Raw genomic sequence first — 14,557 nt, 5'->3', positions numbered from 1 at the left:
TTTAGGCTGAATTAAAATATTTAAGTAATGAGAGGAAAAACAACATTGCTGCAGGACATTTCAGCCAAGCACTTGTCTGAACACATGCTGCTTTTAATATCTCCATCTAGATTATACCTCAATGAAGCTTTAACTCATGCAGCTCTTCCCCAAGAGCCTCCTAGAGGTCCTGAGACTGCATTATACACACAGAAAAAACACTTCCACGTAACAGTCCGCTGATCCTGTGCTGCTACTCTGGTCAGCTTATGCCAGGCAAAATCTGCCAGTAGCAAAAGGGTTAACCAAGTCAGTGAATGCTTGATACATGGAATAGCAGGCTTACCAAAGCTCAGCCATAATGAGAAGACTGCTAACCTACAACTTCCTCATGTGGGCTAACAACTCCAATGAAAGTACAGCTCTGTGATGAAACCAGTCAGACTAACTTTCACACAGTGCTAAGCACTGCTGAGAACAACCAAGGAATTTAACTAAGCACTAAAGAGGTACTAAAAAGCCATTCAGTTTCTGAATCATTTTGGCTATCAGTGCACCACAGCACTTAAAAATTACTTTAAGAGATTCCACATCATAAGTCCCTAAACAGTAAAACTGCATGGGGGAATAAAAAAATTACTAAGAGCCTTCACAGCTTGATCCTGCTTTGGAAGGAAAAAAGGACATTTTCACTTTGGTACAAACTTCATTATGAACTGGACTAGTATGTTATATTGCATTTAATGTATTCTTTAATTCTCAAATATTTTACGCTGACTTGCATTCTTTGAAAAGCCCTTAGATCTCATTTGGCTCCTTCATATTTAGCTGTAAAAATCCCCATACCTGGAAACATTTAATTTTGGCAGAAATATTTCCAATGCCATATATGATCAACACTCATATTTCTTTCTTTCTTTTTTTTCTAGTATTGATATTTCCAGCAATGCTATTCATAAGGGAGGTAAACATCTGCCCCAGCTAGACCAGAGTCTACAAACCGAAGCCATTCCAAAATTAAGTATTTCCATTTATGTCTTTTTTTATCTGCACAATTTCTTTAGAAGAAATTGCAAAAAAGAATTAAGACACTCTCTTAATTTCTCAAGCAAAACAGGAACTACTGTATCTAGCCCTAAAGATGACACAATTATTACTGCAGCGATCCTTATGCATAACAATACTTATAACACCTTTTCAGTTACATGAAATAACAGGAGGTACAACAAATTTTGAAGCAACGTGTTGTTTTCTTTCTCTCCACATGTTAGTTTGCACCTAATCAAACATTCTGACATACCTCAACTCACTGCCTTGCGCACAAGTAAGGAACACTTCCCAACCATTTATTTTGTCAGCGATCAGTAAGAAAGCACAGGCAGAATGCCACTCCTATCTCATCATAATTCTGACCTTTAGACCCTGCTACACGTGCCTCAAAGGTGCACTTTCACCATGCCTTCCTGCCACAATACAGTCCTTTCACAAGTACTAGAAGCCTTAGTGATGAAATAAAAACTCCTGAAGCAGGAAGGAAGCAAAGCCCTTCTTCCAGCCCTCAAACAATGCTACTGTGAGAATTTCTGAGCTCAGTTTTCCCAACATAATAAATGTTTCGAGCTGACTTAGAGACTCAGAAAGAAAACTACCTCCTTAACATTGAGGTTACATTCCTAATTGTATTTTTTACATTACTGAACAAATCCTACCAGTATAATTTTTCAATTAACTTCTTCACCTTTTTGAGACAACATCAAAAGTTCAGCTAAACAATTGCCAGGTGCCATGCTGCCACTTTTGACATTGCAAGGTTGACTACAGATGAAACATTCCGAAAAAGCCATTTGGCAAGCTACATTGATTGGCATCATGGACTAAGGGCACATCCAAAAGCTTAGGGAAGAAAAAACATGAAGTGTGCCTGCTCAGAAGGTGACCAGAACAGCAAAGGACAAGTTACAATGAGTCCAAAAAAGTTAATACTGAATACCTAAGAAGTTTCACTCTTTGAAACCTACACAGGATATGCCCACATTTATCAACTTTTCTATATCTGCTCTTTCTACTCCCTTGTTCCATCCTTTAAGTAATTTGAGCAAATTTGATTCATAAATCACCTCAACTTGATGCTTAAAAACACATGCTTTGAAAGGCAGAAGAAGACTTGCATATCCCTGTGAAAGCAGCTATGGACAAGTATATCTTCTCTCTATGCCCTATGTTGGAAAGGAATACACAGTGCCAACAGGCAGACTACAGATTAACTTAGCACTCTTCCATTTCAGCACTCTAAACATTACTGAAGCGAACATACATGCCAAGACTACAAATCTGTCCATCTTTACTCCCAGAATCACAGAATGGTTGAGTTGGAAAGAACCCCACAGCCCACCCAGCTGTGGACTGAGCTGCCCCCCACCAGCTCAGGCTGCCCAGGGCCCCATCCAACCTGGCCCTGAGCACCTCCAGGGATGGGGCACCACAACTTCTCTGGGCAGCTGTGCCAGCTCCTCTGAGTGAAGAGTTTCCTCCTAATATCTAATACAGGCTAGGTTTATTTGCACTCCAATGAACGAGGCACAGAAACAAGACCAAGACCAGCACAAAACACCACGTTTAGAGGATGCTAAACAATACATTGAAGATAATAAAACACAGACATTGGTAACAAACCTCAGTACATCACAAATACCCTACAAAGAGAGTGGTGAGGTGCTGGAACAGGCTGCCCAGAGAGGTTGTGGATATCCCGTCCCTGGAGGTGTTCAAGGCCAGGTTGGATGGGGCCCTGGGCAGCCTGGTTTAGCATTAAACGTGGAGGTTAGTGGCACTGCATGTGGCAGGGGGGTCGGAGATTCATTATCTTTAAGGTCCCTTCCAACCCTGGCCATTCTGTGATTCTGTGAAATACCCCTATTAACCCTGACACCCACACAACACAAAACCCAAGAGACCGTGTCGGGCCTTACTTGTGGCTGGGGAGGTTACAGGCTGCGTTAGGCTCGGCTATCATTTCCACCGCATTCTTTCAGCAGCACAGGCAGCGAGCTAACCTGGCCGCGCTCACAAGTTAACGGCACCGCTTCTCCGCCGCGGCTCCTGCGGGCAGAGCAGCAGCAAACTGTCGAGAGAAGAAAACGAGAAAGGTTAATTACACATTAGTTCATTAACACCTCCAAATGCCAACGCAGCTCCGGGAGAAAAATGAATTCAAAGAGGAAGGTCCGGGGTTGGGAGCCCTGCAGCCGGCAGGAGCCCCGCAGGAGGTGCGTCCCGTTCCTGCATCCCTTACACGGGCCTCTTCTCGTGGAGGTAACGGCACCAGCCCGCCGGGCCCGGGCGCCTACGCGGAACCAGACGAGAGCGCCGAGGCGACGGGCGCGGCCCAACCGACGGCAGCGGGAAGAGAACGAGGAGGGGCAAGAGGAAGCCGGGCTCACTCACCTGCCCGCCGTGAGGGGACGTCGCCCCAACGGCCAAGCGCGCGCCCACGCCGCCTCCCTTTCCTCAGCCGCAGCGACCCGGGCCCCGGCCCCGCAGCCCGGCATCAATCACGGCCGCCCCTCAGCCAATCGGCGGCGGGGATGGCGGTCACGCGGGGCGGGTCGCGCAGACTCGCGGAGCGCCCCTGCCGCGCGGCCTCCGTTACGGCCCGCCCTCTCGTCGAGGTCGCGCCATGGGGCCCGGCCGCCTCTTGCGGGCGCCGCTGCTGCTGCTGCACTGCCGCCGGGCGTTGAGCGCGGCCCGCCGCTCCCTGAAACCGCCGTACAGCCGCTCGCTCGGCTCTGCCGCCGCCGCCCTCCGCCTGTGTGCTCCTCAGCGGCCGCCGGACGGGCGGGCGGGCGGCAGGGGGCGGTGGAAGGGAGGAGCGGGTGCCGGCGGGGATGATGATAATGATAATGACGGCGATGAAGATGAGGAAGAGGAGGAGGACGAAGAAGATGACGCAGAGCTGGAGGAGCTGCTCGGCCCCTCGCCGCTCGGGCCGCAGCTCGGAGCGCACCGCGTGGCTGTGGTGCAGCCGGCGGTGAGGTGGGGCCCGAAGAAGCCGCTGCTCACCACGGGTGGGTGGGAGCAACGGGCGGGCGGAAGGCGGCGTCTGCAGTCCCCGATGCTCCTGTGGGATTGGGGCAGGCGGGAAGGGCTTGTAGCCATTGGGGCTGCGCTCTGTCAGCAGGGCAGAGCAGGGAACGAGCGGCCTTAGGCAAGTTGTCGGGGTAGTGAAGGAGTGGTTTTGTGCGCTTAGGAACACGAGTCGCACGGAGATGTGCTGGGTGCCCCGTCCCTGGAGATGCCCAAAGTCAGGCTGGACGGGGCTCTGTGCAGCCTGATGTAGCTGTAGTCCCTATCCTTAGTGGCCCTGTTCGTTGCAGGGGATTTGGACTTAGCTGTGCTTAAAGGGTTCCTTCCAACTCGAGCAATTCTACGATTCTGTGGCACATTCACCAGTACGTCTCTTGTCAGGGCCTTGAAGTCTGTTGTGGAGGAGCCTAAATTCTATTTAGTTTCATCAGTGCAACAGATTACAACAAATTATCCTTTTACAGAATAAAATTTGTAACTTTTACAGGATTTGCATAACTGTTCTCACTTTAGAACTGGGAGGAAAAAAAAAACCCAGAAAGTCACTCAGAAAGTAGAGCCTCCTATTTATTTCCACAGAAACTACAACAGATACAAAGAGCAAATTATTTGATAGAGTGATTCCTCAGCCACCAAACACTAGTTTTCAGCACAGCCATCACCATTAGCTAAGCATTTTTGTCTGTACTGAACAGGAGCCTGCATGCTGCGAGCAAAAAAATCTGCACCAGTGAAGGAGATGGATGTGCATGGCCATCTGGAATGTGGCTTATCTTTCACATCTCTCATGCCACTGCTGAAATGCACCACCTGCTGCATCACTGTGCTCATGTCCACTGCTTGCTCTCCATAAATGCTCAGCATGCATTGATGACTGTCGGTGCCATTTTTTTCAGCATGGAGGAATTCAGTGACACACATTTGTTTCATCTGCACTTCCATGTTAGACACCATTGTGTCAGGTTGTCCCTCTGCTGCCATCTGTCACACAGCAACCACATGTAATGGAACGCTGGTGTGAAGGTCCAACTTCAACTGCTGTACCATTAACATCTGCTTCTGATGTCATGGACCAACATCATTAAATAGAAAGCATTACTTTTGGAGTGGCCTTCATATAAAGGCACCTTTCGGTCCAGTTGTACAGAATAATAGCAGCTGAATCTACTGCTCTTGATAGACCCTTGTAGCCCATGTTATTTTGTACAGGGCTTTGCACCGGAGATGTTTAAAATGAACAAGATTGAAATCTGTGCCTTTAAGCACATCAGAAATCAGTGTAGATACTTACATGAACAAGTCATTGTATAATACAGATATGATCATGAGAGATGAACTTTTCCCCCCTTCAAAACTCCTTCCACATGATGTCATATGGTATGGAATATCCCTTTGGCCAGTTTAAGTCAGCTGTCCTAGTTTTTTCCCCCCCAGCTCCTTAGGCCCTTTGCTGAGAGTGGCCTTGGCTGTATACAACACGGCTTTGCAGCACCTACAAACATCAGTGTTGTCAACATTGTTTTTCTTCTAGAATCAAAATTACAGCATCATACCAGACCCTCTGAAGAAAACAATTCCATCCCAGCTGAAACTAAGACAGCAAAGTATGCAGTATTAATAATTCTTTACATATTGCTACAAAACAGCAAGGAATTAATCACATACTTTTGTGCTCGTCTGAAGTAAGTTTATTTTAAACCCAGTTACTCATCTTACTTTTTAAGACTAAAGCACACTGTTTAGGCGAAAGGCTTTCTTGATTACAAAATCCAAAATTCTTCAAAATCAAGAACCATAAAAATAATTTACAGTGGTAGCAAGATGCTTTTGTGTAGTAAAATTACATCAAACTATGAGTTTAAACAGCTCCTTATGCTGCTGTTTGAAATAATTAAATTAGTAGAATTTAGGTGTTGACTACAGTCTTTCCCTGTTCCTGCACGTCTTATAGTTACTGGAAATTTAAGCAACTGATAGGTTTCAATCTTTTTTTTTTTTCCTTTTTCTGTGTGTGTGTTTCTAAAGCTGAATTACAGATTGCTGAAGCCGTTGCTCTTGTAGATACCCTTCAGAACTGGACAATTTTAGATAAAATAATTATTCCTACTAAAAATCCTGACAAGAAGTTCATTTTTGGCAAAGGAAACTTTGAGGCTTTGACAGGTAAGAACTGAGATTTTTCAGCACTGCATCTTTGTCAGAGGAAACCTTCTATAGCTGAACTATTTGAGGATAGGTATAAACATTGAGGAAGAGTAGAGGAGTTTTGTAATCCATCCAATAGCTTTGCTAACAAATCAAAGTGGTGTTTTTAAAAGGTAACAAAAGCAACACCGAATAGAATTGACTCATACTTATTTGAAAATATGTCTGGTAACTTAATCTCTATGTTGAAGTGATTGGCATAAGTGAGAAGGGCAGCTGTTTTTGACATAGTGTGAAATCAGTGCAAGTACGACTGTTCTGTGGTCAAGGAGTATGATGTCATTTGGTGTTTTACGAGCTCTGTGCTCAGTGCAAAGTGGTTTTATATTCTGTATATTTCAAAAAGAGAATCGACATTTAACTCTGCATTTTGTATTGGCAATCCATCTTCTAGAAAAGATTAAAAAATTACCCCACGTGACAGCTGTCTTCTTGAATGTGGAAAGAATATCTTCAGTAACAAAGGTAATTAAATATAGTATCAAATCATATTCTTTGCACAATGTTATTTGGAAGATGCTGGTGATATCAGTAGGGTCAATTCTGGCTCTGAACTTGCAAATGATGATAAACGAAGCCAGCTGGACTGAATTTTGTCAAAAGCAAGCTTAATTTGTTATGTTTCTCCAGTTGATTTAAGGGTATTTTATGCAGCCATCATGCATGAAACTTTCCTGCAGCCTAATGGCCATTTAGACTTTGCTCCAACTTCTGCCACGGGCTCCATGTAAAACGTTGGAAAAGTTACTCGAGTCTTTTATACAACATGGGGGTGAAAACATTGCTCTTGTGAAGAAATGTCAAGGTTTTGGATTAGATGCATGCACTAGTTTCTGTACCTCTGTAGATGTTGGATCTCTTTTCTGTAGTGCTACGGTTGCTGTATTGTATGTGAGCTATAAATTCAAAGCAAGCCTGTGTTTCAATTTTTTATATATTTGAACTTTAATTCCTGATGATTCTTAAAAAGAAAATGTATTGCAAATGGATAGATTGCTTGGGGGGAGAAGCATGCTTAGCTGTTCAGCTTTTTTTTACTTTTTTTTTTTTAACACTGTGGTAGTAAAATAACTGGCAGATGAACCCTAATGCTCTTTAAAATACTTAGGCAAAGTAGAATAAATACTTACTAGCCTTTTTTTGCATGTACAGTGTCATCCAGGGTGTAAAATAATACAAACACCGTAAGCAAACATTAATCCTTTGCAGATAATTTTGAATACATTCCCTGGATTGTAAAATGAGTACAGATAGATACCTTTAAGAGACAGTTATCTTGAGCACTTCAATTTACTGATGAAACGGAAATTGAAAATGTTTCACAAAGGTTACCATCTACTTTTTATTCCATAATTCCGAGTTTGTCTTTTTAGTATAAGATTTACTAAAAATCTGTTCTCAAATCTAGATCTAAGTGCAATTTGACGGGGTATTGATTCAAGAAAGTATATGAGAATCAAATACTCAGGTCATTCTGGATCAAACACTTACAGATCATTCTGGATTTTAGAGATGGTGATGGGAAACTGCTGCATACTTTAAGTACCTTAACTCTCTTTTTCTGAATTTGGGCAGTTTGTGGTGAGGGGTTTAGTACTTCAGGGAAGGCTGGTCATGCAATAATTGTCCTGGCTTCCTCCCTGTCTGTACATATATATATATATATATATATATGTATATATGGTTTTTTTTAGTATCAGTAACTGTTCTGCTTTTTCTTTATTATCCATATCTTTTGCCATAAGAGCTTTTAGTAATTATTTTTTGTAAGGGCTTAAGCACTGAGATTTTTTTTTCATTATTTAATGCTGTGAGATGTCCTGTAAGACCTGTTTTCAGAATCTATTCAAGGCAATAAAAGGATTCTTGTTGAATTAATTGGGCCTACGTGTAAAGTTCTGCCTTCTAAACTCATCTTTCTTTCTGCCCTATCAAAATTTTGGTTTGGGGTGCTCATAATCATTATCCATCCATTTAAAGAGAATCCTCTGAATCCAGCTAACCGTAATCCTGTGTACTAAGATATTTACTGATATTCTGTTATTGGGCAGAAAACGTCTAGTTTGTTTTGTTTTACATGGCTAAAGAAAGAACTGGAAGATGCCTGGGGTGTGAAAGTCTTTGACAGATATACAGTTGTGCTTCATATTTTTCGTTGTAATGCAAGAACTAAGGAAGCAAAACTCCAGATTGCGTTGGCTGAAATTCCACTCCTCAGGTACCTCAAGTTGTCCAAAGTACATACTGATATTTCCATATTTTGTGACAATGTTTTTACACTAACAGTATAGTACTGTACTGTAAAGAAAAATGATGCTGTTTCAGTTGTTGCATCCTATTCTCAATCGTTGCCAGGAGCATACGCTCTGGAACAGGTTGCCCAAGGAGGCTGTGGATGCCCCATCCCTGGAGGCATTCAAGGCCAGGCTGGATGTGGCTCTGGGCAGCCTGGTCTGCTGGTTGGTGACCCTGCACATAGCAGGGTATTGGAACTAGATGATCATTGTGGTCCTTTTCAACCCAGGCCATTCTATGATTCTATGAACATTGAAATATTTGCTTTAATGTAATTGCCTTAAACTTGTACAGTACTGAAGACAAAACCAGAGTGTTGAGTAAATAATGTTACAAAATATATTTCTGCTTGAAAGTTCCTGGTTCTTTCTAATGTGGAAAATGGATTGCAAGATTCTATACGAATTAGGATAGATGTATTTCCTATATAAAATAAATAGTTATAATGAGGAAAGCTATAAACAAGAAATATTAAAGGCACTGATTTTTATTTATGAATTAGAAACATCTGTACATGGAAGCTGGTGTGAGTTGCATGGATGTATCAGTCATCTTTGGCTTTCTGAAATTTCAGAACAACCAGTATAATTTACTGAGATGCATCGTTTTTCAAACCACAGCTGGGGAGCCAGAAATAATGGATTTTTTCACCAGGCAGTTTTTCCCCATGAGCAGTCTTTATTTACACCTGTTTCTTCTAGTGTTTTCATCTGTACTGTTAGAATGTCAATAGTGCTACATATTTGCTAGACATTTTTTAAGATAGCTTTATTAAAGTAGTCCGCTTGTAATTAATTATTACTGCACTGCCAGGTCAAATCTAAAAACTGAGGTGTCTCATCTAGATCAGCAGAGAGGTGGATCAAGATACATCATGGGCTCAGGTAAAGTGGAAATATTTTCATGAATTAGAGGATTCTTTTTTCTCCATAATTAACATAATTAATTACATCTTATTTTACTGGGGGAGGCTGGGAGGAAAGGCAGTTTGTGTTCTTCATCTTAAGTGAACGTACAAAAGATTTGTGGGAAAGTAATCTTAATTGTGACCATAATAAAGTTTTAATGCTCAATAAGTGGCCATGGGCAAATTATTTGTTACCACAGGAGAACATCATAAGCGTACATGGTTATTCTAAAGTTCTTAGTGTATGTTTTAATAAATATTTATCACTGTGATTCTATGTTTGGCAAGAGTACATAGTTTTAGTTGCTTATTTATAATGTCATATCCTCTAGTGGTAACTCACTCACTTTCCAGATGTCCAACTGTTATTTACTGTTCTGTTTTAGACTGCTCTGCCAGTTACTCTTACGTATTTTTCAGGTGAAACTTTCATGGAGACACAGAATCGTCTCTTGAGAGAAAAAGAACTTAAAATTAGGAATGCCTTGGAGAAACTAAGAAGAAAAAGATCTTTGCTCAGAACTCAGCGCAGAAAACGCGAGTTTCCAATTATCTCAGTAATGGGCTATACTAATTGTGGTAAGCAAAAGCAAAATTGTAGCACAAAAAAGCTTACCTTGTCTAATTTTTAATAAAAATGTCTAGCCAGAATCTGATTTTAGTATAAATAGGCTTTGTATTTTAAGTAAGTTTTAGATTGTGTAATGAGTGTATGTCAACTAGGTTATAATTAGGAAAGCAGATAATGTTTGTTACAGTAAGATGTTTCTGCAGACATGTTCTGGAGAAATTCCCAATTCCTATTGTGTGAAAGGATTTTATGTTTAGTGTTGAAGACTATTGCTAGTGTCCTGTTGTTGGGCTCCTCACTGCAAGAAAGACATTGAGGCCCTGGAGCACGTTCAGAGAAGAGCAAGAAAGCTGTGAGGGGTCTGGAGCACAGGTCTTATGGGGAGCAGCTGAGGGAGCTGGGATTGTTCAGTCTGGAGAAGAGGAGGCTCAGGAGAGACCTTATTGCTCTCTATAATTACATGAAGGGAGATTGTGGTGAGGTGGGAGTTGGCCTCTTATCCTATTAACTAAGAGGAGATAGAAGGAATGGCCTTAAGTTGAGCCAGGGGAGATTCAGGTCGGACGAGAGGAAAAACTTCTTCTCCAAAAGTGTGGTCAGGTGCTGGAATGGGCTACCCAGGGAGGTGATGGAATCACTATCCAAGAAGGTATTCAAGAAACATTTAGATATTGTACTGAGGGACATGGCTTAGTGGGGAAATATTGGTGGTAGGTGGCCAGTTGGACTGGATGCTCTTGGAGGTCTTTTCCAACCTTAGTGATTCTGATTCTATGACTCTGTTATGTCTTATGATAGAGAACAGTACAGGTCACTAGGTAAATTCAGGAGAGGTGGGCAGCTAATCTGAGAAATTTAAGAGACACTGTAGCTTTTAATTGATTAATGTGTAGTATTTAAAGAAATGCTTTTAAGATAATGTAAGTAAAGCCAAAGCTTATTTTTTGTAGGTTTTTTTTTGTTTTTTTGTTTCTTTTTTCTAATAGTTTACAGCTCATACGCAAGGCATAAATTGACATTGGACTAGACACTTTTTCAGTTTATATTATTTTAAAACTACTTCATTTTATTATTCAACATCTTTATTAAAAAGAAACTTGCACTAATTTTATAATCTGTTACACTGACACTTTAAAGCTACTTTTAAAAATGAAGATTCAACAAAGCATCTGTGGTAGAACTTTGCACACATAATGGAAGTACTTTAAGCTAAAGTGTTCCATATGTATTCTAGATAATGACTGTAAATTCTGTGAAATATTCATGAAAAGTTAAGTTCAGTTCTAGTCTTTTGTTCATGACAGAACACCTACTAAAATCATAAAACTAATTAAAACATATATTATTAATGCTTCTGGTGGTTGTTGGATTTAACAAGGAAATATTAAATTGTTTAATTTCAGAGCAGAAGTACAGAGGAGTTTTGAAGTGTTGTCACTGGCATGATTCTTTAGATAGTCTTAGAGGTAAGATGTAGGTAGATCAGTGCAGATCTGTTCAGTCTGTGATCATCTCATGATTTCACAGCAGAACCCTCAGATGTGGCCTTAAATCCAGCTCCAAGTTTAAAAAGTTAAGATTATCTTGGATTTCATGACACAATATAGATAACAAGTCGTAGGTTAGACTTGACTTAAACTAGCGAACTAGATACAAAAGGATATGTTACACTATAAAACTCACCTGAATCTTGCAAATTAAAATTTTACTTGAAGACATTAAAATTTTCTCTTTTTGTTTTGGTTTTATTTTAATTAGGGAAAACTACATTGATCAAAGCCTTGACAGGGGAAGCAGGAATTCAACCCCGAAATCAGCTGTTTGCTACTCTTGATATTACTGCTCATGCCGGCTATCTGCCCTCACATATGGCAGTCATATATGTTGACACTATTGGTTTTCTGACTGATCTTCCACATAATCTGGTCGAGTCCTTTTCAGCTACATTAGAAGAAGTTGCTTACTCAGTAAGTAGTCGACTACAAATATTAAAAATTAAATCAGTTTTCTTTTAGGTAATCTTTGCCCCGTCAGGAAGGGGGAACTTAACTGGCATGCTGTTCTTTGTATCTGATGTCCTTAATAACATGCTTTTACTTTTGGCAAGCCCTGAAGTGGTCAGGCCATTGGACTAGGTTTTATTTGTATGTCTCTTCCAACTGAACTATTCTATTCTCTGAGGACAGAGATATAAACAAAGCTTGTATCCTCAAAAATAAAGAAATTCAGTGGTAATTGGATGCCTGTACTTCTGAGGATTGGAGTGTGTAATAACAGGAATTTCAAAAGCTAACTGCAGCTGTCACTTTTGTTTTTTCATGTGTTAGGTGAAAAGCAATAAATTTACGTTTCATTATTGTTTTCTAAAGTTTGAGACAGTGTCTGGAGCAAAGATGCTGAAATATTTTGAATGCAAATATTGAGTTTTCTTGGTTTTTATCGTGGTTTGCCTTAAATTTGTGACATTTCTAATCGTATATGTTCTTGAAACTGGTAACTTTTATATAAAACTTCCTAAGTGAATCACTGGTAACAGTATCTCAAGAGCTATGGATAAGGAAAGTATTAATTTAATAGCATTCTGATAGTTCATTTTATAGTGTTAACCTGACAGAATATTTTCTAGTGGATAGGAAAGTAGCTTGTATAAAACAAATGCAAAAATAGTATGAAATCTCTACAACCCAGTAACTGAAATGTTCCATTAAGTAATTTCTGTATGTTGATGCTTGCTAGGATCTGATAGTTCATGTGAGGGATATTACTCATCCTGAAACCATCCTCCAGAAAGCAAGCGTTTTATCAGTTCTAAAGAATCTTAATCTTCCAAACCATTTGCTGGAATCAATGGTAGAAGTTCATAACAAAGTGGATTTGATAGAAAGGTAAGCAAGAGATGTCACATGTAATTAAACATTTCTTATGTTCTGGATGCTTCTCAATTCTAGAAGAGAATACACACTTCTGAATACATGTTTTTCCATCTTTACATATACAAGTTTTTCAATCTTTACAGATGTAGCCATGGTCTTAAAACTTAATTTATTATCCTTAAATTTCAAAATAAATCACTTGTGTCATAGAAGAAACAGTCTCTGTAGAGATGTGTGACGTAACACAGCTAAATTGTCTGTGCTTGGAATATTTTCACAGTCTAATCTTTACTTACAAACTTGCGGATAATTATTACTTTTCAGCTATGAACCCACTGAAGAAAATGCTTTAGCTATTTCTGCTCTACATGGGCATGGTTTAGAAGAGCTGAAAGAAGAAATAGAGAAAAAAATTCTGAAAGCAACGGGAAAGAAGATTCTGACAATTACAGTCAACTTACAGGGACCTCAGCTAAGGTAAACAATTTTGAGTTTTAAGGACTTGAGACTTAAGAAGGACAGATATGAAACTCAGTCTTGCAAGTCTTAAATTTGCAAAACATACCACACTGATTTTAATTTTCTTTAGGAACTGTTGTGATAATTGTTTGATAGCTTATTGAAAGTAGCCATGGTAGATACTGTGTTTATACTGTAAGGTAACTTTTTGAAAGACCATTCCACCTGGTCCTGGAGCCAGATTTCTGGGGAAAAAATCCAAACCAGAGATCTGAAACATTTATGTAATTACTATATTTTATTTCCAAACAGCAAGTAGCAAAAGAAAAGTTAAGTGAGGAACTTCATCTTTTATGGCGTTGAATTACTTAGATTGAAACACGTAGACCAAAAACAAAGATCACATTTTGTGCACTTCAGGATACCTTTAAGATGCTAATACACACTCATTTTTACAGTTGGCTCTATAAAGAATCAACGGTTCAGGACGTAGACGTCATGCCTGATGATGGTACAGCCAGGGTGAAGGTGATCATCAGCAACTCTGCTTTTGGCAGATACAGAAACCTCTTTCCTAGCAGTAAGATTTTTGTAGCATGAAATCCTTCTGTCAAAAAAGACACTGATCTCATTAAGAAGAATGGAATTAAGCTAGTGGCCTGGATGCTGGAGAGTTTATTTCTTAACCAGTTGATGCTTTCGACACATTGTACAAATGGACGGTGATTCAGAAAACTTTTGTTTGAAAACAACAGCTTTGAGCTTCATTCTGGCAGCAAGAGCAAGGATAGCAGTAATTTTTATGTTGGAATAGTCATTGACTCTGAACCTCAAATGTGGAATCACAGGATGGCATCTAAGTTAACCTTCAGGAAAATACTACATCACATAAAGACTTTAATCCCATTTTTCAGAATAAAATATTTGTTACAGACAAGGTGTTCCTTGGTCATCAAAAAATGAAAGTTACTGAAGAAAACACTGTTGCCTGTATATAAATAATAGAGATATTTCCACGTATTCTGCTTGAATATTTACTTAAATAAATGCCATTTATTACTGCAGTGAAGCAGAAACAACACTGATGTGTATATTTAAGCAAGTAATAAAGTGAAAAGTGAGCTGTGAGCATCTTCATCCACAATACCCACTACTGTGTCAATTCTTACAGAAAAAACGTCAGTA

The 14,557-nt window shown here is 40.1% G+C and overlaps 2 protein-coding genes across 2 annotated transcripts in view; one reads left to right on the top strand and one right to left on the bottom strand.

Moving 5' to 3' along the window:
* The window catches only part of LOC122178204 (cohesin subunit SA-2-like), a 57,370-nt gene extending 53,884 nt beyond the window's left edge, over positions 1–3,486 (bottom strand). The window contains exons 1-2 of the mRNA XM_042868243.1: positions 3,424–3,486; positions 2,949–3,100 (exon numbers count right to left, since the gene is read on the bottom strand). Of these exons, the coding sequence (XP_042724177.1) occupies positions 2,949–2,992 (44 nt within the window). The 5' untranslated portion in view covers positions 2,993–3,100; positions 3,424–3,486. The remainder of the gene's footprint in view (positions 1–2,948; positions 3,101–3,423) is intronic.
* A 169-nt stretch (positions 3,487–3,655) lies between these two features.
* On the top strand, positions 3,656–14,516 carry GTPBP6 (GTP binding protein 6 (putative)). The gene is made up of 10 exons (XM_042867335.1): positions 3,656–4,043; positions 6,088–6,225; positions 6,662–6,732; positions 8,355–8,485; positions 9,376–9,446; positions 9,890–10,048; positions 11,799–12,007; positions 12,777–12,925; positions 13,238–13,390; positions 13,831–14,516. The coding sequence occupies exons 1-10, from the start codon at positions 3,656–3,658 to the stop codon at positions 13,970–13,972; spliced, it is 1,611 nt and encodes a 536-aa protein (XP_042723269.1). The 3' UTR covers positions 13,973–14,516.
* Positions 14,517–14,557: the final 41 nt, after the last annotated feature.

Source organism: Lagopus leucura, unplaced genomic scaffold (assembly GCF_019238085.1).
Source record: "Lagopus leucura isolate 7727_CA_CO unplaced genomic scaffold, USGS_WTPT01 Super-Scaffold_100001, whole genome shotgun sequence".
NCBI classification, from domain to species: Eukaryota; Metazoa; Chordata; class Aves; order Galliformes; family Phasianidae; genus Lagopus; species Lagopus leucura.
Note: the sequence above shows the minus strand (reverse complement) of the source record. Positions and strands in the feature narration are given on the sequence as shown.

What these genes read in the sequence shown, in the direction of transcription:
- GTPBP6 (XM_042867335.1), top strand. Translation starts at nt 3,656, where the DNA reads ATGGGGCCCGGCCGCCTCTTGCGGGCGCCGCTGCTGCTGCTGCACTGC. An exon ending in AAGATACATCATGGGCTCAG is followed by an intron (nt 9,447 to 9,889) that starts GTAAAGTGGAAA and finishes CGTATTTTTCAG; the next exon opens with GTGAAACTTTCATGGAGACA. An exon ending in AATGGGCTATACTAATTGTG is followed by an intron (nt 10,049 to 11,798) that starts GTAAGCAAAAGC and finishes TATTTTAATTAG; the next exon opens with GGAAAACTACATTGATCAAA.